We start from the raw sequence: 22,378 nt of genomic DNA, 5'->3' as shown, positions 1-22,378 counted from the left end.
TTCTGTAAGTTCCTCCATGAGAGCAGGACTGTGAGTAACGCTGGACTCTGAATGTGTCTCACCTCTGTGTTTTTGTCTCTGACTCTGATCCACCAGGCTCCCTCCCAGCAGCAGATGAGGATGTGGCCAGGCAGTGATGGTGGAGGTGGGGGTCAGGACCCAGCATACACCCAGTTGCTGCTCCACAAGCCGGCTGCCTCCCAGCAACACCAGCGCCACTTCCTGGACGCGCCCCACCACCCCCACCCAACTTACTCCCACCACGGGAATGGTGGGCGTGGCCTGCGGCAGGGCGGACAGACGGGCATCGGTGGAGGGGGGGGCCAGCAGGGATCCTCGCCCCAGATGAGTGACAGCATGGATGTGGGCGTGTCCCTAGGGCTGCACCACCTGGGGGCGGTGTCTTCCATGGAGGCTTCTCAGTTTGGCTCAGCCTCCCTGCCCCTCGCTCTGCCAATTGGACTGTCTGCCTTCCGGACTCGGACGGCCCCCACCGCCCCAGGGCCACAAGCCCCACCCCCTGAGGACTACTACCCTGCCTCCAACAACAATAACCCCGCTGCGGGGGGCAGAGGGAGGCCGGACTCAGACGAGGGGCCAGCCAACTCTTGATAAAACCTGAACCATGCCCTAAAGCCATACAATTTTAACTACAACTACTACAACTACACACATACAGCCAGAGTTCAGAGACAACGAGGTGAACTTTGTGCTGAAGGAGACAGTTTGTACTGCATGAGAGGAGGAGGAGGAAGGAGGAGGATGCTGGGAAAACTCTCCTTTTATCCGGTTTTAGTTTGTTGTCTTTTGTTGCGACTGTAATTGGAAAGGAATGATTGTGATAAGTTTGTTTTTATTAATATTATTATTGTTGTTTAATATTATTTGATTTTTCTCGGGTTTGAGGAGTTGTGTGTTCTACTTGGTTGTTGTTTAAGCCTGGAGAGGAGGAGGAGGATGAAGAGGAAAGAGAGAGGAGCCGTGCTTTTCCATTTTACTCCATGTGGTGGCTGTATGTGGACGGAGAGCACACATTCTTGTTCACACTGGTTAGTTATGACATTAGCATATTCATATTTACAGCCCTTAGACACAACTAGTCTTAACACACACACTCAGACAAACACACACACATGTATACAGTATATATAAATATTTATACACACACACACACACACACTCACACACTTCTGCATCAAGAAGAAGACAGAGGCTTGTTTCAAAGGGAGAAAACACCAACATATGTGATGTGTGATTCAGGACTCATGGATTCTCTCTCCCGTCTGTGTTAAACACTCTTTCTTTGAGTTTGCGTCCTCCCTCTGTTGCTTCCCGCCTGGTTGTGACAGAGTACGGAGAGAGGGAGGGAGGTGGAGGGAGGAGAAGGTGACAGGACACTGATGCCTTCCTGGCGCTCATAGGGATCTCCTTCTCCTCCTCATCCTCCTCTTCTCCCCGCTCTCTTCTTCATCTCCTCCTTCTCCTGTTGTGTTTCTCCTCCAGACAGCTCCTCCTCTCTGTGCTGCTAATCACCATGACAACTGGTCCGGATTGCTGCTAAAGATCCAACACAGATCAATTAAAGAAATAAAAAGAAATAGAAACAGAAATAAAAAAAATTAAAAAAAAAACTTTTTAACCCTTCTGCTTAAGAGAAAAGGATAAAGTAAGAACCACTGCATCTCAATGTATTTATTACTATTTAACAAGAAAAAACAAACTGAAAGTAACCCTTTTTTCTGCTCTTCTTTGTTTGGTTGCCTTCTTTCTGCAGGTGAGCTCTGATTGGCTATTGTAACAGTGACAATAACTGGTGACATGGGAATGCCACCAGTTGTGGGGGCTGGGTGGAGGGGAGGGGTTGGGGCAAAATAAAGTTGGATATATAATAAGAATAAAGAGTATACTTTTGCACACCAAAGTCAAACAAACAGCAGATCTCCGCTTTTCTTCCTACTAATCTGAACCAGCACCTCATGTCCTCATGTCTCATCAGGCTGGAGCTCTGATGCTCAGTCTCTTGTCCAACCATGCAGACTGATCAGCATCCTGTCCAGGCTACGGACACCTAAAGTGGTCAATATTCAATATGTGAAGAAGACATGAAACAGATAATCACACGAATAAATACACACAAAACCTGTCACAGAACCGTGAGCCGTGAGAAGACAGCCAATCAGCTGGCTGTTGTCTTGATTGACAGACTGATGAAGAATGTTTGAGATACTGAAATAATTCTGAAACGAATGAAGTGAAACACTCTGTTACTGTGACAAGAAGCAGAGTGAAATAACATGAGTACAAATGTACAGAGACACAGGAATAACACTGAGGCTTTATATGAATATACCCAGTGTGATCTGAGTCACAGCGTGTGCAGCAGGTACAGGACGTACCAGTCTAGGCAGCTGGGGGAGAGGGGAGTACCAATAATTATTCCCCCTGCTTGAGGCAAATTGGCCCTCCAGGTCCTGGAACGGAGAGTCCTGTGGCGCCTCCCAGAGGGAAGGAGGGAAACAGTCTGTGACCGGCAGGGGACAGGAGTCCCTGATGAGGGTGCCTCGTCCGGAGACACCACTTGTTCTGGACAAGGCTCAAAGCTGGGGAATGAAGAACAGATCAGTAGCGGTAAGAAGGCGGTTCACCAGAGTCTGAATGGACAGGTGGACACTCAGAGACCAGAGACCTGTACCATGAAGCTGGTTATAAACTGGCTCCGTTAACTCTTGAGTGTTAATTACATCGTCAAAACCATGAATAAAATACTAAGTATGAAAATGAAACTTCAGTTATAGCAACATGCAAAGGTGATATTTAACAAGGTGAAATGTAAACAGCATGATCACGTGACTGAAATAGAAAAACTAGAAATAATATACAATTGATAAAGTCAGACTGAGGATTTACTCTAATAAGTACAAGCATAGTATTAACAGTAACATCATAATGATGTAACACTGGAAGCAGGTAAAAAGAAAAAGTTAAATCTTATTTAAAGCTTCATTGGAAAGTCTTTTGTCCCTGTCCTGTAGGAATGATGCCTCGGTTTTCCATTAGATGGGTTGTTGACAGGTTGATCTGATCCTCTGAAGTTAACCTGCTCAGGAGCAGGTTAGCCGTGCAGCATCAGTTACCATGGTGATGTAACCCGGTAAGAAGTGAACCATCGTCGAGTTAAAGCTGAAGTTACCGCGATAACCACAGATCCTGCTTCATAGCACAGGCCTCAGGGTGACGCGCGGAAAGATGTGTTGATGCTCATAATGGCATCATACCAGCATCAAACCAGCTACATCACATAATAGTCTGAGGGTGGAGGTTTCTGAATATGACACACTGACGAAAACATTCACATAATGTCATGTTCTGTTTGAACGACTTTACCTGCAGAGACAGACAGGTCAGGATTCTGACCATTATCGGTATGCTCCGGAGCAGGGGTCTGTACCATGCTCACTGTTGAGGTTGAGGTACGTCACCATGGTAACCTGCACATTTCAGAGGATCAGAACCTCTCATGCTTCTGATGATATTGCTCTTAATTAAGAACTCTTCCTCCATCAGGCTCAGCGAGGACAGGAAACCCACAGAGAGCCAGACGAAGCTGAACCTTCTCTGTGATACCGGAAGCCTACTGTCGGTTCAGATGTATCACACACTCCACACCAGCAGGGGGCGGTAACGCTCCTTTCATCGTGTGTCACACGCCATGAAACATCAAGAGGAAGATGAGCCGTGAACTTCATTTTGAAAGAGTCGGGCCAGAGGCGGTGATATATTTATTGCTGGTGTCGGAACCAGCGGGAACAGAAGCACGCGGATCCTGTCTGCGGTATTACGTCACATATCAAGGTAACACCTGGACGTTTCTACCCAGTCTGATTCTTTGTGGACTGAACGTCAAGGAGCCTCGGTCAGTGTCGGTGTGTTTCCGACACTGACAGGCACACCTGCGGACAGGTGTGCTCACAGAGGCTTCCGCTTCTTTTTATTAATCTCCTTCACATTGTTCCACTCTGTCCTCGGTCTGGGTTTTGGTCTCAGGACCAAAGTCCACACAAGAACCTGTGCAACTGCATGGAGGTGGTGGTGGTGTCACGGTGCTGTAGACACGGGGGTCTGGAACATGTCAGGGTCTAGATTACAGAACCTTCTGTGGTTCTCAGACGGCGGAGTGATATCATTGAAACATTACACCTCACAGCTCCACAGTGAGAACTGTTCGCTTCATATAACATCTGTCAGGTGTGGTTCTGTGGGTTAGAACGCAGCAGAGTCCTGGAGCTCCTGTCAGTCCGAGGCTGTCTGCTGTCTGTGGACAGTTGGACAGTTGCACGGATGGCTGAGACCGACAGACGGTTGACAGTTGATAAACTAACTGTTTTTCATATCACTATCAACAGACCTCTTTACCAGTCACACCCTGTGACAGCACGTCAGCTACAGACCACACACACACACACACACACACACACACACACACACACACACACACACACCTTGACTCTTTAGACTGGATGTGATTTCCTTATGTCTTTCTGTCTTTAGCCAATGAGGACTGTTGCAGTCCTTGGAGGGGGGATTGGGGGATTGGCAGCATCTTACTACCTGTGCAAGAGCCCCCAGGTTACCAAGGTAACACACACACACACACACACACACACACACACACTATTTAGCTGGACCACCACAGCAGAGCCAGCTCTGCGAACATGAACGTCACTCAGTCTTTAAACAGCAGCAGCTGGGACATGTCTCCCAGTGACTGGTTCACATGAGTCTTAATGAGCAGAGCTTCAGTCACTGTTTGCCTCATGATCCCGGTGACCCCGAGATACTGGGGCTACTGGGCTGATATGATCCACTGCCTTGGTCTTCGTGAGGACTCGAGCAGCAGGGTAGTTAATCAGCTGCAGCTGTCTGATGGATATTTTAGAGACCTGTAAACAGAGTTTTACCTGGACTGCTCCAGTTCCACATTCTACTACATGAGTTTTCCCTCTGTGGATCTGTCTGTGTATTTTTGTTAGTCCTCATAAAAAAAAAAAAAAAAAATCCTGCCGAAGCAGCTTTCAGAGTTTGTCTCTTCTTTTCTCCAGGTCATCGTTTTAGAGTCCAGCAGCCGTTTCGGAGGTTGGCTGTGGTCCACCAGGAGGTCAGATGGAGCGGTGTTCGAACATGGACCCAGAGGGATTCGACCTGCTGGGGCGGTGGGACGCAACACACTCAATATGGTGAGTTCAGAGGTTAACTGAAGCTTCGTCTCAGTCGGCCTGTTTAATTCTGTGTTACTGGCTGATGAAGCAGCATTTTTAAAGGATTTGTTTGAGGGTTCAGACCTGGTTTTAGGGTTCAGGTTAGAATCAGGTTTAGGCTAGGTTTGGGGAAAGGGTAAGGGAATGTATTATGTCAGTGATTGTCCACACAAAGACAGTAAGACGTGTGTATGTGTGTGTGTGTGTAGGTGGAGGACCTGGGTCTTGCGGGAGAGATTCTGCCGGTCACCTACAGTCACGTGGCCTCCAAGAACAGATACCTGTACGTCAACAGACAGCTGCACAGGATGCCCTCAGGAGTGAGGTCAGTTTGACTAGTTTACAGTACATTTCTGATGATGATGATGATGATGATGATTGTTGTTGTTGTTAAATGACATTAAATATGTATTTAATTATTTGACCAAAAAAAAAAAAAAAAACTTTGAGTTTAACATGGTCCAGTTGTATGTGTCCACCTTTACCTGTGAGCTCAGTGAGTTCTGTAGGACTAACCTACTTCTACTTCATCCGTTTATTTCTCTTTCTTTCTCTCTATCTGCCCGTCTCTCTCCATCTTTGCTTCAGTGGACTTCTGCGGACAGTCCCACCCTTCTCTCGTCCCCTCATCATGAGTGTTGCCATGGAGATACTGGCGAAGAGGAGCAAGGAGGAGGACGAGTCTGTCCATTCATTTGTTTCCAGGAGGCTGGGAAAGGAGGTGAGGGGCAGGTCCCTCAACTCTCTGTTAGAGTCAGACTGTTTGTTGACGTCCAGCTGTGAACCAGCTGATGTGTGAACCAGAGCGTGAGCTGAGGGCAGCGCTGCTTTCTACATGTTACACCTCTGTCATTGGTGTCATGTTGGCCGTGAAGGCAGAGAACAGGAAGTGTCTGCTGAATATTTTCATTATTGATTATCTGATTGTAGGTCTGTGAATCATTGTCTTACAGGAAAACCTGCTGTGTTGAATTTTCATTTTCTTCCTTCCTTCTTCCTGTGTGTGTGTGTGTGTGTGTGTGTGTGTGTGTGTAGCTGGCAGACATAGCTGTGGACAGTTTGTGTCGCGGTGTGTTTGCAGGAGACTGCAGGAAGTTGAGTGTGCGATCTTGTTTTCCTCCTTTATACAACGCCGAGCAGAGCCGAGGTTCCCTGACACTGGGCTTGCTGCTGGGCTCAGGTATACACTCCAGCACCTCACTGTCCTTTTCGTGTTCATCTCTCTTTTTTTTTTTTTTTTTTTGGTTTCATTTTCATATTTCGTTTTGTGAGGATGCAGGAACATAATACACTCGTACAGGGGGCAGATAGACGCTCATCTGAAATAAAGCTCACACAGCTCTGTGTTTCCTGGAATGTGTGTGCTGTTTTTATCAAACTGAACTTGTATGTGTGCAAACCTGCAGGTCCGGCTCCGGTGGTCCCCCCTGGCCCTCTGGCTCAGAGATCTGTTAAAGAATCGTGGGCTCAGTGGTCCCTGAGAAGGGGGGTTGAGTCCTTCCCAGAATCCATCACTGACTACCTACAACAAAGCCGGAGAGTCCAGCTTCACAGAGAAGCAGCTGTGAAACACATCTGTCCTTCAGCCTCTGGATGGAAGGTTAGTGAGGACAGTGAGGTGTGTTTACCTGAACGTGACAGGATGAACGTGATGTTCAGAGTTAGCAGGTTCAGCACAGGGGAGAAATGATTTGTTGCCAGGTCCAGACCAGCTGCTAACAGGGCCATACCTGAGTTCATGCTGAGTGATGAGAGTTACCAGCATCAGAGAAAAAGATGTGACCTCTCCTCTCTCCAGATTTCAGAATATGTGTCTGTGTGTGTCTATGTGTAGATCCATTTGGAGGATGGAGTCATATCAGCTGATCACATCATCTCTGCTCTTCCTGCTAAAGGTAAGTAGTGGCTAACGGATTAGGGCTGGCATGTAGAGGCTCTCGGCCCTCAGCCCTACTGACGTCCTCTGATGAGCAGCAGGGACTCAGCTCATTGGAACCTCTGCTGCAGGATGTTTACTGTATTTGGTGTCAATGAAAATGTTTTTTCAGCATTTTAACCTAAAATCTAAATGATAAACATTTACAAAATAGTGAATAGAACAACAGAAGGAAAAAAAAAGATTTTCCTGCCTTTATACTTCTCTGCCCTGAATGAAGTCATGACTTCTCTCCATGTACCCCCCCCCCCCCCCCCCCCCCCCCCCCCCCCACCCCCCAGCCCTGTCCTCAGCCCTGCCGTCCTCCTGTCAGCCTCTCATCCAGGAGCTACAGGACATCTCCACGGTAACTGTCGCTGTGGTAAATCTGGAGTACGATGGTTCCATCCTGCCTGTAACGGTGAGAACTACAGTGGGACACACACACTGTCACACACACAGCATCAGGACAGTCCTGATATATTTACCAGTAGTGATGAAAGCATCCAACCAGCTCTGGGACTGTGTTGTCAGGGGTTTGGTCACCTGGTTCCATCATCAGAGGATCGGGGTCTGCTGGGGGTCGTCTACGACTCTGTTCCCTTCCCTCAACACAACAGGCCTAATGGACCGACTACGAGACTGACGGTACACACACACACACACACACACACACACACACACACACTGCTTTCAGTTCTGGTTTGAGCTCCATAAACCCCTGTGAGTGTTGTGGCTCTGTAGCTGGTGAATACAGAGGAGCTCTGAGCAGCTCCGTATCTTCCTGTGTCTGTGTGGAGCTGGACACATTACACCTGATCATTTGATCCATTGATCATATTATAATATTGTTCATTGCAGCTTTAAAAAGCGCTTCTGACCCAAGGTCATATGACTATTTCCTCTAGGTGATGATGGGCGGGGCCTGGTTCCAGGAAGAGTTTGGGGCCCCAGAAGCAGTGACAGAGGAGCGTCTTTTAGCCAGAGCCACTGAGGCGGTGCGCAGCCACCTGGGAGTCACCACAGCACCCAGCTGGAGTCGGGTGACACTACAAAAGGTATGAGTGGACTGTAATCTCCAAACCAGTTAATACAATCGTGTCAAAAACACACACAGGATTCTCTGTCTTAAGTTGTTAGAAGTTGTATCTTGATGTTGATAGTCATCATGTGTCACTGGCCTTTAATACTGCAGCTTAAATACCTTGTTGGTATGTTGTAACAGTGATGACATGGGGTTTTTTTTTTTCTCTCATCAGGACTGTATACCTCAGTATTACCAAGGACACTTTCGGAGAGTAGGTCAGTATGGATTTACACACCCCATCTAAAGATCAGACATGTACACACTGTAGTGAAATATGGTTTCACAGTGTGTGTGTGTGTGTGTCTGTCTGTCTTTCCAGAGTCGATGCGGAGCTTCATAAGGAAGAATAATCTTTCGCTGTCTCTGATTGGCTCCTCCTATGATGGCGTGTCAGTGAATGATGTCATCTTCAGTGGACGGACAGCTGTAGAGGAGTTGTTGGGGACTGTAGTTTGATGGGAGTGGCTCAGCACTGGAACAAGTGTTGCCCTGCAGATGTACACATATAATAACATTGTATTTATCTTGGGGGCATGAAGGCAGATGCTCGTGTCCCATTGAGGATTCATCTCCAAAGCTTTTTTTTTTCAGCGCAGCATTTGGACTTCCGCAGTGATTGTCATCCGTGTGACAGACCACTGCCCACTGCACACTTGAACACCAGTAACCATCATCTTTCTACCCATAATGCCTCCTGCTTCTTAACTAGCACCTGCAGCAGCCTGTGGTGACTCTGTTGTTTACAGGTCAGCTTCACCTGGAAATGTCAACACTGGTCTGTATAGACAGCGAGGCCTTGTCCACATGTCCACAGGTATTTATTAAAACGGGGGTTTTCCTCCTTTGTTCTTCAGAAACATCCCATCTACACAAGAACTTATTGATTGAAAACAAAAAAGAGAGACCTGAAATGCAGTTTGTGGACGAAAGGTCAAAACGCGGAGACAGATGTTAATGTGTTGTAATATCACAGTGCCTAAATAATGAGAGGCTGTGTAAATCCATGCAGTGTCAAGAGTGTGTCATGAAGTGTGTGAGTGTGTCAGCCAAGAAGGCTGGGAAGCACTGATAGAAATAAAATGAGACTTTGAGTGCTGCTGGTGGAGGAGACACTGCAGGAGACGCAGCAGAGGCCCAGTTCCAGTAAAAGGACAACGAGCAGCAGCTCTGCAATCAAGGTGAACAACGTCCAGTGAAATGAAGCATATCAACAATAATGAAATAATGGTTTTATTTAAGAAAAAAAAAAAAAAAAAAAAAAAGTTACCACGAAGACGGTCTCACGACACCTCCTGAGTGGACACGTTAAAATAATAACCATGCTCTCACACAATGGTGAACATCCACTGGGGAGAACAACACACACACACACACAGTCCCACTTGTTCAGACACTATCTCAGGCCCAGTTTCTTCTTCTCTTTCTGTTTCTTGCGAACCACTTCCATATTGCGGTCCTTCCACATGCTCTTCCTCAGTTTGATGGGACGACTGCCGACATATTTCCCTGGACAAACACAGAGAGTGAGCGGGTTTCCATTTGTAAACATAACTGAGTCAATGGTAAGAAAGACATGAAGGTGGAGGAGTTTTAGTGTGTGTAAAGAGACTGACCGTTCATCTCTCTCATGGCTCTGACGTAGTCGTTTGGATCTTTGAAGCTGACGAAGCCGTAGCCTTTGGTCTTCCCCGTACGTTTGTCTCTCACCACCTGATGGACAACGGATTTTTTGTTTTGATTTCATTCAGACAGGTGACAAAGGAAAAACCTGAATAAATGAGTGTCTCCTGGATGATGTGAGGGTGCCGTTACAGATATGTATATGTATAATATCATCATTGCCATTTGACTGGTGAGTAAAATGTTCTTCCATCGTAAAGTGATTATAGGACAGTGAAGAAAAACAAGCCAACCTTAGCTTTGAGAAAAGACGGGTATCTGCTGAAGGCTCTGGCCAGTATGTCATCGTTGACCTCGTTACCAAGATCACCGCAGAATATACGGAAATCATCTGCAACAAGAGAGACGGGACAGACCACGTTACGGTCATCCTGCAGCAGGTAAACAGGAAAAACACATACCTATCACATTTTTTTTCTCTGGCATACATAATCCATCAGGCAGATCAGGGCGCCATGGTAACAACAACAGAGGACACTGTTTCAATGTGACCTTTGTGAGGGAACAACTGACCAAATGCTGAAATCTAAGACGCACATCACAGTTTCTTGAGTCCTCTTTACTGGGCGTCTGAGGCTCTTTAAACTGGAGACCTTGTCTCAGTCCTCCAGTCCCTGCAGAGGTTTGTACCTGAATCCCACTCCAACAGACTGGCATCCTCCCAGGTGGTCCCTGCTGCAGTACGGATACACTTCTTCACCTTCTCCACTTTTGCTTTCTTCTTGTCCTCTGTAGCACTTTCCACAGGCTGAAACACACACACACACACACACACACACACATGCTCAAGTCATATGATGTACTGAATTTTTTCAGCTGTGATAGCAATAGACGTTATTACATGTGGTTCTCAAATGCACCGTCCATCTTTACTAAATCCTTTGAGAAGGAACTCATAAGAGCTTCAGAGTCAACACCAGAAAGAGGACTGCTGCTCAAAGGTACCTCTGTGTGGGGGGGCTCAGGCTCAGGCATGCTGGGTCCAATGACGGCGCTGCTGTCCTCACGCTCCTTCTTGTCCAGTAGACCCGCTGCCATCACTGCTGCCTGCTGCTCTGCAACGCGTGCTGCCAGTTCCTCCTGAAAGATCCACATCAGACACAGTCAGACTGGCTAATGAGCTGCCGACCTGATGCTCCAACAGCAGCTCCAACGTTCATTCCCTCTCTCTCAGAACAGAATACTTGCAGCAGAGCACCCTGACGTGAGACGTCAGTCAAAATGCACATACCATTCTGGCTTGTCTCTGGGCTCTAACGTCAATTCTTTTGTGTCCAACAGGGGCAGGAGGAGCAGAGTACACGGTCGGTGCTGCCTGGATGACTGACTGTGTCGGTTTGATGGAGGGCGAGGCTCCCTGTCTCGTGGACGGGCCTGACACCATCGAGACCATATCACTGACCTGAGTGAGACACACCAACAGACACAGGGAGGCACACGAACTTATGATACGAGGCAAATAATGTGGAAAATAATAAGTAAGTCCAGCCCAGCATCATTAGAGCTCTGACCTGAGGCCCAGCAGCCATGTGCTGGATGGGCTGAGAGGCACCCGGAGGCGTCTGACCCTGCAGGGAAGGAGGGAGCATCATGGGAGGAGGCGGAGGAGGCCGAGGCAGAGGAGGCGCTATCGGGGGGCCACGCATCATGGGGAGCCTCTGACCACCTAACAACACAGTGTTAGGACATTCACATGTATACAAATCCATTTTGTGAATGAAGACAGATGATGAGAGTCTTTAACGTACCACAGCTGATATAGAGTAAGAATATTACTGAACACGAGATTAAAAAAATATGAATTTAAATGTTTAATGTAACTATAGGCTGTTTATCACATGTATATGTATACAGTGTGGTAGTGGCATTTCAAATAGCAATACCACACCCACATACATTCATTCACTAGACCAGTAACCAATTGGTAACCTTACCAGGTCTCTGCAGGATATGGGGGACAAAGGCTGGTCTCATCATGGGAGGAGGGGGAGGACGCACTGGGGGGACTGGGATAGACATAAGACGCACAGTGAGTGCAAATTAGTGTGTAATTCGAGTGTAAACAACCGAAGAGAACAGCATGATGTGCATAAAGTGGCAGGAAAAAGAAAGTGAAGAGTGTTAAAATACGGTCAGATCATCACTAAGAGACAATTATAAACACAGGATCTTATCCTGTGAGAGTTTATGTTCACCTGGTCCCACAAAGGCTGGAGGTGGGGGACCAACAAAACCAGCGGCTCTGGCCTCTAACGTCTGCTGGACCTACAACAGAAGAGACAGACAGAGTGTGAGAGAGACAGGAGACACCCTCACAGGAGGAAAATCATCAGCCATTAAAACAGTGCATCTAAGTCTTTACATTTCTGACTCTACGATGAGCAGCCTGGACAGTGCATTATCATCCACATACTACTAAAATAGTACATACCTGTCTGTAGGTGTTGGTGCCAATTATGGGTCGCACCACCGGAACCGCTGGTACAGCTAGAGCTACAGGTACTGCCTCCATAACAGGCGGGCTTCCTGATACTGGTACTGGACCACCAAGAACCTCCTGCTCAAAACTACAGCAAAAAAAAAAAAAAAAAAAAAAAACAGTCCAAAGACAGACATTTTAACAGGGGTCAGAACATCACCAGTTTTTATTTTTAGACTACTGAACACTCATCATACTTTGTGACTAGACTGGACTGTAGTGAAATCGTTTCAGTGCCAACACTGCAGTCATTACAGATGCTTTAACAAGTAACGTTAACAAGTAACAGCTCAGATAGGTAAGTTAGACAGTGTTTTTTTTAATGATTTGAGTGAACAGATCCTTAGAAGCAGTTGTACTCACAGAGCCATCTCAGCCTCCATCTCCTTCAGACGCTCCTCTCCTGACTTGAGCGCCATGCTATGAGACAAAAACACTGATCAGAGACCAGCCACACAAAGGCTCAAACAGCTTAAGATACAAAGCAATAGAATAAATGAATTCGTAGATAGACGAAGAGATACAACAACCTCATTACAAAAGACTCCACTGTTATCATCTGGGCTAAAAAAAAATATAAGGCTACATTATATCGTTGAACTGACGGAGACTGGAAAGTAACACCAATAGTGTTTGCAGGGGAAAGCCTCACCTTTCTTCATCTAACGGTTTTTACATAATCACACAGGAACGTTATCAGTTACTACGCTTACCTTCATCTATGATATACACGCTTTCGGTATGAATGGTTCCCATTCGCCGACCAAGCTACCGTAACATACCGGGCTTTAAAACTAAGCTAAGTAATGTTAGCTAGCACACCAGAAGCTAGCTAAGCTAGCATTTAACCTAGCTCTACTGTATCAACCAGCTAACCACTAACCTCAATGCTAACCGCGGTGAAATTAGCTCATTGACTTCTATGCATCTGTTAACTAGCCTGGCTACCTACTGTGAATAAACATGTAGAAAGTGTAAATAATTATTAACAAGCTTCTGAACAAGTTGTGGACATACTTGCTTAGTGACAGCGTCCTGCTCCTTGCACCCTGGTTGTTGTACTAGTAGTTGCAATATTGGTGGTTCCGGCCTCTTCTTCGCAAATCAGCATTACTGCCACCTGCTGGACTGGAGTGGGTTACACTGTCTGTGTCAGGTCAGACATGGTGACACTGTCAGACATGCTGTTTGGCAGTTTATTCATAAAAACTGAGAATGTCATCACAACTAATTATATTTCAGAGCCCAGGACCATCAAGCAAAAAAATCGAAATAAAACAGGAGGCCAGCAGAGTTTAAACAGTGGGTTTTTCTTTAAAGCAGCAGTTAAAAAAGTGTTGAACATGAAGGAGGAAAGGTGTGACTGTGAGTGGGAGATCATGCTGATAGCACCTGTTTGCTTGAGGTGAGCTGTGTGATCATGTGATCGCATAGCAACACCGCTGCAGCAGCTCCTGTTCATATGGATCGGCTGCGACCTAGACGATGACGTAGAAAGCGTGGGCGGGACTGGAGGTCCAGATCTGCCCCCCCCCCCTCGCCAGCCTGCCTATAGAGCCTCGGTCTGGACTACACGCAGACTGTTCCGGTTGTGTTCGGCGTGCAGGAGGAAGCACCATGCTCCGTACCGTGTTTTCTCGGGCTCTCCCCGGACTGAGTCGCCTGTCGGTCTGTCACTACTCCGCTGCGGCCATCCCAGTCCCCAACACCCAGCCCGAGGTCCACTACAACAAGGTAAAACATTAGAGAGTCACGACGAGTTCAAGTGCATGGCGTGATGTTGGACATTAGCCAACTGCGTAATCAACAAGTGTGTGTATCGGTGCGCGGCGGAGCCGTGGTCCGCAGCAGCTTGCAGGGACAGTGTGACAGCACCAGTGAGGGGGGTTAAAGTTTCTCTGCTCCAACAGTGACTATGATTTTTTTTTTTTTTTTTTTGTTCAAGTGATTCACCAAAGATTTGCTTTGGCTTCGAAAACGTGCGAGATTCCGCTGAGGTCCAGGATCCAGACCCTCTGACTTTCTGTTGATCTGGTTCTTGTGACGGGTTGCGACTGGTTTGTTAAACCGCAGCATGCAGCATTGAGTCTGTTTGCATTGATGAATGTAGAAAAAAATGCAGAAAAAAAACCCGTGTTGCGAAATCCTCCCAGGCAGAGATAATCTTCACATGGTGGGGTGAGGTTATGTAATGAGTAATGATTAACAGCGCGTCCTCGTGAGTTTCATTCCTGTAGAAATTGGCCATTTCAGTTTATGGTGTTTACAGAACAAAAATACTCTTTATTGACTCCTGTTATTGACTCCAGGTAAATATCAGGTAAACACGACCTGATGCTCAGCCTTTCTGACCATTTCAGTGCCAGGGCAGGGCTCTGATCCCTCCACAGCCTACTACTGATCATGTCTTAGTTTCTTCGGTCTCATCAGCTTCACCTAATGCTGCAGAGGCTGCCTGCTTCACTGTCCCAGATCTATGGGAAAGATATCAGTAAACAGGGTCAGAGACTGTGACCACTGACTAGCTGCTGGAGGAGTTGTGGTCTTGCTCAAGAAGAGCATCTCAGTGGTGGTAATGAGAGAGAGGCTAGACCTGCTCTTCCACTTTACCTGCCCAGATTAAACGATTGAACTGTGGGGACAAGTCCGCTTTCTAGCCTTCAACAGGTCTCCTGCATATGTATAATTATTATTTATATTTAAGCCTCAGCACTAATTATGGTTTAAGAAGTTTTGTTTGTTTTTCATCTGAAGGATTTTTGTGATAATTTGCGGTCTGAATGCATGAAGCTTAAAGGGCCAGTTCACCTGAATTACTATCACAAAAAAACATATTCTCTCTGTCACCTCTGATGGTATCTTTCCATTCAGGCATATTAGGTTTCTTCTGGCAGGTTTCCCAGAATCAGAAAAATCTAAACAACACACTGTCTGAAAAGTTTGCAGAGATTTTTTTTTCGTTGTTCCAAGAAAAACAAAATGTGTGTGGATGGTCTTGAGTGACGCTACTGAAATCTCACAACTAAACAAAACCAGAGCACTCAAAGTATGTGGGACAAGACTTAACTGGGGTGAACTGGCTTTGAAATGTAGCCCATTTAACTGTTACTCTAACTATTATCAGTGTTCAGAAGATTCTTTCTCCCTTATATTTGTATTCTGTCAGGTTTGTTGTAGGTACTGTTATGGTACTGTTACAGTACTATCAGTAGTTGCTGACAGTATCACATATATGATCAGAATTTTGTTGGACCCACATCAGTAAACCTGACTCGGCCTGAGTTCTCTAAGAACACACAGCCTCTCTAGAACCAGAGAAAGTGCAGAAACCTCAGGAGTGGAAATTCCTAACCTGACCTCCCTCCTTATTTGGAAAGAGGTCAGACCTGCAGTTGCAGTTTTTTTTCTTATTTCATGAAAAAAATAAAATTGAGAAGTGGTAAAAATGTCTGTCTCATGATAATGGCAGTAAAGTTTTTCTTTAGCTGTGAATGAAGTGTAAACCTCGGTCCTTCTAACGATATGTGTTCACGTTTCAGCTGTTCATCAACAATGAGTGGCAGGATGCAGTGAGTGGGAAAACCTTCCCTACCATCAACCCGGCCACCGGTGAAGTGATCTGTCAAGTTGCAGAGGCTGACGAGGTGAACAAACTCTCTGATGCACAGCGGCTGCTTAAATTCAACATTTGTTTCTGTCCCAGTGAAGATGGGGAGCATTTATGCAGCTGTTAGCCACAGAGCTAATGTCTAAGCTAAGTGAATCGCATTGTGTTGTTAATATTTCCAGGCAGATGTAGACAAGGCGGTCAAGGCAGCACGTGATGCCTTCAAGTTGGGGTCACCGTGGCGACGGATGGACGCCTCTCATCGGGGCCTGCTGCTCAGCCGATTGGCCGACGCCATTGAGAGGGATGCAGCCTACCTTGCTGTGAGTTATTATTGAATGTCCAAACACTACCAAAGAGCATTCTGGGTATACAGGTCTGTCTTTACTTGAATCTTTACCATCTGGTATATTCACATGAGCACACACAGGGTTCACTGTTTACACTGATCACTTGAATCATACTGTTATACATGCAAACCTGATATTGTGCTGTTGCCACAGGAGCTGGAGACCCTTGACAACGGGAAGCCATATGCTGCTTCCTACACCGTGGATGTGCCCAATGTGGTCAAATGTCTCAGGTAAGATTCAGGCAGCACAGGCTTTTATGGCATTTTAAAGCTTTGCTATGTGCTGTGTTTGGCCACAGGGAATCAGACAAATATACAGCCTGTATTACTGATGCCTTCAGCCGCCTTCAGTGTAGGTGGACAATACTGTTTCATCAAGTTGTGTGGTTAATCTCATCAGTAAGCCGACGTAGCGTGTGCTGAAACCAGTTGTGTTGTGTTCAGGTACTATGCAGGCTGGGCTGACAAATGGGAGGGAAAGACCATTCCCATCGACGGAGATTATTTCTGCTACACCAGACACGAACCCATCGGAGTCTGTGGACAGATCATACCGGTGAGTGAGGTGTTTTATGTTCAGAGGAACTTTTGTTTTTCCTTACTGACTAAACAAAGAAAGATTTTTGCACAGATGACATCTGAGAAAGTTTTATCAGATGCACACAGAGAAGGAGAGACGAGCTGCAGACTGAACAGTGAGGGAGAGAGACAGAGAGGAGCTGCGAGGTCCTGATGGTTGTTGCTAAGCTACAGTCCGATTAGAACTGAAATTGGAGAGCAAAACAAATATTAAGGTGCCTGACTCGATAACAGTGAAATGTAAATGAAAGAGTCAAGGTTAGATTTCTGTGCTGAAATGAATCAGGTTTCTCTCCCTCCAGTTGGAGGCTGCTGCTCACTCTAGGATCATGTCTGCACCGAGCAGTGTTCCCATACACCTCTGCAGTAGCTGTTCACTTGCTGTAGTTGTGTGTGTACACACACCATGATTACACACTTCTGTGCACGTCCTTCAGGTTTTCATTGTGCCACTGAATTGCTCACAAGTCTGTATACGGCTCATTGTTTTGGAATTTGACCAACTGATATACAGTGAGAGATCACAGCAGAGCAGAGACGGAAGAGAAGAGGCAGGGGCTCATATAAGGCCATGTCATTCTAAACCAGAGGCTCTGGGAAAGCATCCAGTTCACAGGCAAAGATAGAAGTGTGTGTGTGCATATGAGTGTTGTGGTGTGATAGAAGGAGGGGAAAAAGACCTTTTAAGCCTCTTATAGGTTTTACTTTTAATGACTGCTCTGTTGTCCTCCTGCAGACTGTCCCCTTTAAAGAATCAAAGCAGGAGCCAGTGGTATCAGATCTTTGGAACAACTGAAAGCTCTTTATTCATTTCGGTGAAATAACACTTTGGCTGTCATAAGATTCAGACTGGAAACAGTGCAGGGGCTGTGTGTGTGTGTGTGCGTGCGTGTGTGTGGGGTGTGTGTAGTTTAAGATACCAGAGAGTCCAGCAGAATAAAACATTCAAAGTCTTATCAGATGCACAAACAATGCACAATAGTTTGTAACACTCCATGAGGTGACAGCAGAAATCCAATGTTCATGTTACAGCATGTTACAGTGTGATCTGTCCCGGTCTGTCACACACGGGCCTCGATCGAAGTGAATGGGAGATAGAGTGAATATTTCTGGGATGGAGGTGTGGTGTGACCCTGCCTTTACCCCTGACCTCTGCTTCTCTCTGTGCAGTGGAACTTCCCTCTGTTGATGCAGGCCTGGAAGCTCGGCCCTGCCCTGGCGACCGGTAACACTGTGGTGATGAAAGTTGCCGAGCAGACTCCACTCTCAGCTCTCTATATAGCCAGCCTGATTAAAGAGGTACTTTTAATTTTTTTTTTTCCATCACTTAATGTGACTTCACCAGGAAAATCTAAATGATCATACCTGTTCCACACAGGAACATTAAGCCCATCTTTTCATTCTTTTCACACACCCTTTATGGGTCAGCTGCCGTTAATTCAACATGCTGTGTTTTACCAAGAAGAAAAGAGGCACCATTGCATCAGAGTAAAGAAACTTTGACTTCCTGTTTATTCATGAACTTCTGCTTCTTAAGGTCACAGTCCTATTTAGTTTTAGCTCCCCAGTTTATGACAGGCTTGTTAATACTGGGCCATTTATCAGCCTCATATATTTGAGATCATCAGGCTGTTACAAGTTCAAAGTCAAAAGTCAAAAATCTTTTTTGTTTTTATACTCTGAGCTGATGTCCTCAGTGATAATAAAAATGTTCTCTAGCTTTGGTTGGCTGGGTTCAGTCTGGCTGGGTTCTGATTGATTGGGTTCTGTTTCCAGGTGGGTTTCCCTGAAGGTGTTGTGAACATCCTTCCCGGCATGGGACCAACAGCTGGTGCTGCCATTGCAAAGCACATGGATATCGACAAGATTGCCTTCACTGGATCCACAGAGGTACGACAGCGTCTGAAAGCTCACTTTTATCATAAGGTTTTCTTATGATATTATAAATGGACTTTTAAAACTGATGTCTCCATAAATAAAGTCACTTTACCTGGAGTATAACCTCTCTGTCTGTCCCTGTCTGTGTCCATCAGGTGGGACATCTGATCCAGCAGGCTTCAGGCAGCAGCAACCTGAAGAAAGTCACTCTGGAGCTGGGAGGAAAGAGCCCTAATATCATCCTGTCTGACGCCAACAGTACGTACTCTGTGTGTGTGTGTGTGTGTGTGTGTGTGTGTGTGTGTGTGTGTGTGTGTGTGTGTGTCAGGTTGGATGGGGTCCATTGATGGACAGCCATTTTTTCCAGTCTCTCTAAAGATGTTTGATTGGGATCAAATCAGAGCTCTGGCTCCTCATGGACATTCACAGAGTTGTCCCCTAAGCCAGTCCTACGTTGTCTTGGCTGTGCTTAGGGTCATTGTCCTGTTGGAGGGTGAACTCCTGGCCCAGTCTGAGGTCCTGAATGCTCTGGACAGGGTTTTCATTAAGGATATTTTCATCAGACCAAAGAGTCTCAGAGTCCTTTAGGTGCTTTTTTTTTTTCAAACTCCAAGCAGCGTCCTCAGATCTGTGCCTCGACACGGTCCTGCCTCTGAGCTCTGCAGGTGGTTCTTTTGACCTCTTGTCTTGATTTTTGCTCTGATAAGACGTATCAGCCATGAGACTATATATACACAGGTGTGTCCCTTTTCAAATCGGGTCCATTCAGTTGAGTTTACCACAGGTTGGCTCACATCGAGGCGTAGATACATGTCAAAGGTGATGAGGAGAAATGGAAGGCACCTGAGCTACATTTCAAGCGTCACAGCAGAGTGATATTTCAGTTTTTCTTTTTTTAATGAATTTGCAAAAAAAAAAAATATATATATACATGTTGTCCTTCATTTCATGTAAAGGCAATTTCTCTGTCCCCCAAGCTTTGTCAGGTGTGGCTGAAAATCTTTTGTTGTACCTGTAAACACACCTGTCACAGTGTACTGTCACACTCCCAGTACACTTCTACCCTTTCACCTGCTGCCCGTTGCTTTTCAATAACCCATGAATCACGGACTTACACAACAGTGCGGGAAAGTATTTTAGCATGGCTCACTTTAAAAGGAACATTTTCCCAGTGAAAAGTGAAGCTTGTCTTCGTCCCCTCGTTCAGTGGCAGAAGCCGTGGAGCAGTCCCACTTCGCCCTGTTTTTCAACCAAGGCCAGTGCTGCTGCGCCGGCTCTCGAACGTACGTCCAGGCAGACATCTATGACGAGTTTGTGGAGCGGAGTGTGGAGCGAGCTAAGAGACGAGTGGTGGGAAATCCCTTTGACTTAAAGACCGAGCAGGGGCCTCAGGTAACACACACACAGAGACACACACACACATACACACACAGCCTGCTGTGATGACATGTCTCCCTCTGTGATGACATGTCCAGATTGACCAGGAGCAGTTCAACAAGATTCTGGGCTACATCAGCAGTGGGAAGAGAGAGGGAGCCAAGCTGATGTGCGGAGGACAAGTGGCTGCAGACAGAGGATACTTCATCCAGCCCACTGTGTTTGGAGGAGTCCAGGACAACATGACCATCGCCAGGGAGGAGGTAGGACAGTCCCCAAGATTTAAAATGGCAAAATAAGAACAAAATCAAACTAAGAAATAAAGTGAAATACAGTACACAATGTTAATTATATTATTGTTGTTTTATATATTTTCTCTTTATAAGCGTGTTTACTGTGTCATAATGACTGATGGTAGTCCTGCTGGCTGGTTAGCGCACAGTCAGTTAACAATCTCAGCAAATGTTCTGTTTGCTAAATGATTTTCCTCACGTGTCTTCTGTCAGTTATCGATAGAGCTGATTTTAGGGCGATTCAGCAGTTTTGTTTTCTGTCGTATTGTCTCGTGGCAGATCTTCGGTCCAGTGATGCAGATCCTGAAGTTCAAAACAATGGAGGAGGTGGTGACGAGAGCCAACGATTCTAAATATGGTCTAGCAGCCGCTGTGTTCACGAAGGACATCGATAAGGCCAACTACGTCTCCAATGGACTCCGTGGTGGCACAATCTGGTGAGAGTGTTACTGCTGAAATTTTCTGTCTGTCTGTGCATTCAGACAGACAGACAGACAGAGAGAGACAGGAAGAGGCAGGATCAGCGTCTGTTGAGAGCTGTTGAGTGGTTTTAGTTTTAAACAGATGCTTTTCAGCTACATTCAGGTGGTTATTTTAAATGTGTGTTTGTGTGTGTGTGTTTCTCTGCAGGGTTAACTGTTATAACGTTTTTGGGGCTCAAGCTCCGTTCGGAGGTTACAAGGCGTCAGGTAACGGCAGAGAGCTCGGAGAGTACGGACTGGAAAACTACACTGAAGTCAAGACGGTAAAGTGTCCCTCTCACAATCCGTAAACATAGCAGTGAGATTTGTTAATACAAGTAGACAAGTACTGGGTTGGTGTTTATTTGAATGATTACATGCTGAGATACATAACCACTAATTAAATATTCTTTACGTCTTATAATCCTGAGAGTGAGAACCTTGTTTTTGTCTTGTCAGGTGACCATCAAGGTACCACAGAAGAATTCTTAAACCTGTGCATCACGCCCGCCCGCCCGCCCAGTCTGCAGCTGGTAGCTATCAACCAAGAAGCAGCTGAGAGGAGACACTAACCCGAGATACTGCTCTGCGATCTGTCGTGTAGTTCTACTGCTTCCTGTCACTACATGCACAGCACATCCCCCACTGAAGCAGGGAGGAGTCCCTCTTCTTCCAGCTTGTGTGGAGCCTTTGTTGCCGAGTAAATGTTGCTTAACATTTACATCTTGAGTAAATCCAAATTTCACAGCTGAAAATTACAAGTAAATTTGACCACACGACTGATGTTGTCTCAAAGACCAGAGTCTAGAAAACTGTGTTCTTGACTGTTCTCTCCATACAGTACAGTTTCCCTTCTGATTTTGAGTTGAATCATAAAAAGTCACAGTCTCTGTTTGTAATCTGTGGACTCTAATGATTTTTCAGAATAAATGCTTCAGTGAAAATGTCTGATTTGCACCACAGGCTCTTGGTTTTTCTCTTTTATTGAAATGTGACGCAAGACAACTGCAGAGAGCAGAATTTGGAAAATGGTAACAGTGTAAATTCCACTGTTATCTTTAATGGAGCAACTTGGATGCAGAAATAATAAGATTGATTTCATTGTTATGTCTTTAGTGATGTTGACACTCAAAGTGAGACGACGCTGCGGTGAGTGGTTTTGTTCAAATACAGATGCTACAACATAGTGTTGTGACAATGCTTCATGACCTAATGAGAACTCTGCATATGTGACAGTATACTGAGTTCTGAGGCTCTACAGCTGTTCATGCTCTCTGAGGAAAGGTTCTATATGGAACGGTTCTCATTTTTTTGAAAGGCTCCAGCAGAAATTGCAGATCTATTGCTTAAAACAACATTACAATCTGTGGCTCTGCACTTTCTGCTGGAGCCTTATATTTTTATCACTTACATGT

The 22,378-nt window shown here is 45.9% G+C and overlaps 4 protein-coding genes across 8 annotated transcripts in view; 3 read left to right on the top strand and 1 right to left on the bottom strand.

Annotated features, from left to right (window-relative positions):
* Nucleotides 1-2,311, top strand: part of dyrk1b (dual-specificity tyrosine-(Y)-phosphorylation regulated kinase 1B) — a 51,239-nt gene extending 48,928 nt beyond the window's left edge. Inside the window, exon 13 of one of the 2 annotated variants that reach the window (XM_041044029.1) lies at nt 97-2,311. In XM_041044029.1, the coding sequence (XP_040899963.1) occupies nt 97-612 (516 nt within the window). In that variant the 3' untranslated portion in view covers nt 613-2,311. The remainder of the gene's footprint in view (nt 1-96) is intronic. The other variant, XM_041044030.1, reaches the window with a different exon arrangement.
* Nucleotides 2,312-3,722: 1,411 nt separating this feature from the next.
* On the top strand, nt 3,723-10,047 carry ppox (protoporphyrinogen oxidase). 4 transcript variants are annotated; one of them, XR_005894370.1, is made up of 14 exons: nt 3,723-3,852; nt 4,549-4,635; nt 5,100-5,234; nt 5,465-5,580; nt 5,844-5,976; nt 6,291-6,435; nt 6,662-6,855; nt 7,090-7,150; nt 7,473-7,591; nt 7,705-7,818; nt 8,079-8,228; nt 8,430-8,472; nt 8,577-9,819; nt 10,006-10,047. XR_005894370.1 is itself a non-coding variant. In XM_041043761.1 (14 exons), the coding sequence occupies exons 2-13, from the start codon at nt 4,552-4,554 to the stop codon at nt 8,711-8,713; spliced, it is 1,431 nt and encodes a 476-aa protein (XP_040899695.1). In that variant the 5' UTR covers nt 3,723-3,852; nt 4,549-4,551; the 3' UTR covers nt 8,714-8,737; nt 8,932-10,047. The 4 variants fall into 4 exon arrangements, 3 of the variants coding, with proteins under 3 accessions (XP_040899695.1, XP_040899694.1, XP_040899696.1); XM_041043761.1 differs by having other exon boundaries at nt 8,577-8,737; nt 8,932-10,047; XM_041043760.1 differs by having other exon boundaries at nt 8,577-10,047.
* Nucleotides 9,622-13,530, bottom strand: rbm42 (RNA binding motif protein 42). The gene is made up of 12 exons (XM_041043763.1): nt 13,434-13,530; nt 12,780-12,836; nt 12,369-12,504; nt 12,133-12,202; nt 11,872-11,943; nt 11,449-11,603; nt 11,169-11,339; nt 10,883-11,017; nt 10,568-10,685; nt 10,171-10,268; nt 9,871-9,967; nt 9,622-9,763 (listed from the first exon to the last, which is right to left on the bottom strand). The coding sequence occupies exons 2-12, from the start codon at nt 12,833-12,835 to the stop codon at nt 9,651-9,653; spliced, it is 1,221 nt and encodes a 406-aa protein (XP_040899697.1). The 5' UTR covers nt 12,836; nt 13,434-13,530; the 3' UTR covers nt 9,622-9,650.
* A 426-nt stretch (nt 13,531-13,956) lies between these two features.
* Nucleotides 13,957-21,911, top strand: LOC121185541 (aldehyde dehydrogenase, mitochondrial-like). The gene is made up of 13 exons (XM_041043759.1): nt 13,957-14,150; nt 15,956-16,060; nt 16,206-16,346; nt 16,527-16,606; nt 16,820-16,931; nt 18,125-18,253; nt 18,731-18,844; nt 18,988-19,090; nt 20,040-20,224; nt 20,308-20,472; nt 20,782-20,939; nt 21,133-21,247; nt 21,423-21,911. Exons 1-13 carry the CDS (start codon nt 14,034-14,036, stop codon nt 21,453-21,455), a joined length of 1,557 nt encoding a protein of 518 aa, XP_040899693.1. The 5' UTR covers nt 13,957-14,033; the 3' UTR covers nt 21,456-21,911.
* The last annotated feature ends 467 nt before the right edge of the window (nt 21,912-22,378 follow it).

Source organism: Toxotes jaculatrix, chromosome 8 (assembly GCF_017976425.1).
Source record: "Toxotes jaculatrix isolate fToxJac2 chromosome 8, fToxJac2.pri, whole genome shotgun sequence".
In the NCBI taxonomy this organism is placed as follows: Eukaryota; Metazoa; Chordata; class Actinopteri; family Toxotidae; genus Toxotes; species Toxotes jaculatrix.
Note: the sequence above shows the minus strand (reverse complement) of the source record. Positions and strands in the feature narration are given on the sequence as shown.

What these genes read in the sequence shown, in the direction of transcription:
- LOC121185541 (XM_041043759.1), top strand. Translation starts at nt 14,034, where the DNA reads ATGCTCCGTACCGTGTTTTCTCGGGCTCTCCCCGGACTGAGTCGCCTG. An exon ending in TCTGTGGACAGATCATACCG is followed by an intron (nt 16,932 to 18,124) that starts GTGAGTGAGGTG and finishes CTCTCTGTGCAG; the next exon opens with TGGAACTTCCCTCTGTTGAT. An exon ending in ACTACACTGAAGTCAAGACG is followed by an intron (nt 21,248 to 21,422) that starts GTAAAGTGTCCC and finishes TTGTCTTGTCAG; the next exon opens with GTGACCATCAAGGTACCACA.
- ppox (XM_041043761.1), top strand. Translation starts at nt 4,552, where the DNA reads ATGAGGACTGTTGCAGTCCTTGGAGGGGGGATTGGGGGATTGGCAGCA. An exon ending in GGGCTTGCTGCTGGGCTCAG is followed by an intron (nt 6,436 to 6,661) that starts GTATACACTCCA and finishes GCAAACCTGCAG; the next exon opens with GTCCGGCTCCGGTGGTCCCC. An exon ending in AGGACACTTTCGGAGAGTAG is followed by an intron (nt 8,473 to 8,576) that starts GTCAGTATGGAT and finishes CTGTCTTTCCAG; the next exon opens with AGTCGATGCGGAGCTTCATA.
- rbm42 (XM_041043763.1), bottom strand. Translation starts at nt 12,835, where the DNA reads ATGGCGCTCAAGTCAGGAGAGGAGCGTCTGAAGGAGATGGAGGCTGAG. An exon ending in GCACCAACACCTACAGACAG is followed by an intron (nt 12,203 to 12,368) that starts GTATGTACTATT and finishes CTTCTGTTGTAG; the next exon opens with GTCCAGCAGACGTTAGAGGC. An exon ending in TCTGTTGGAGTGGGATTCAG is followed by an intron (nt 10,269 to 10,567) that starts GTACAAACCTCT and finishes CTCTTGTTGCAG; the next exon opens with ATGATTTCCGTATATTCTGC.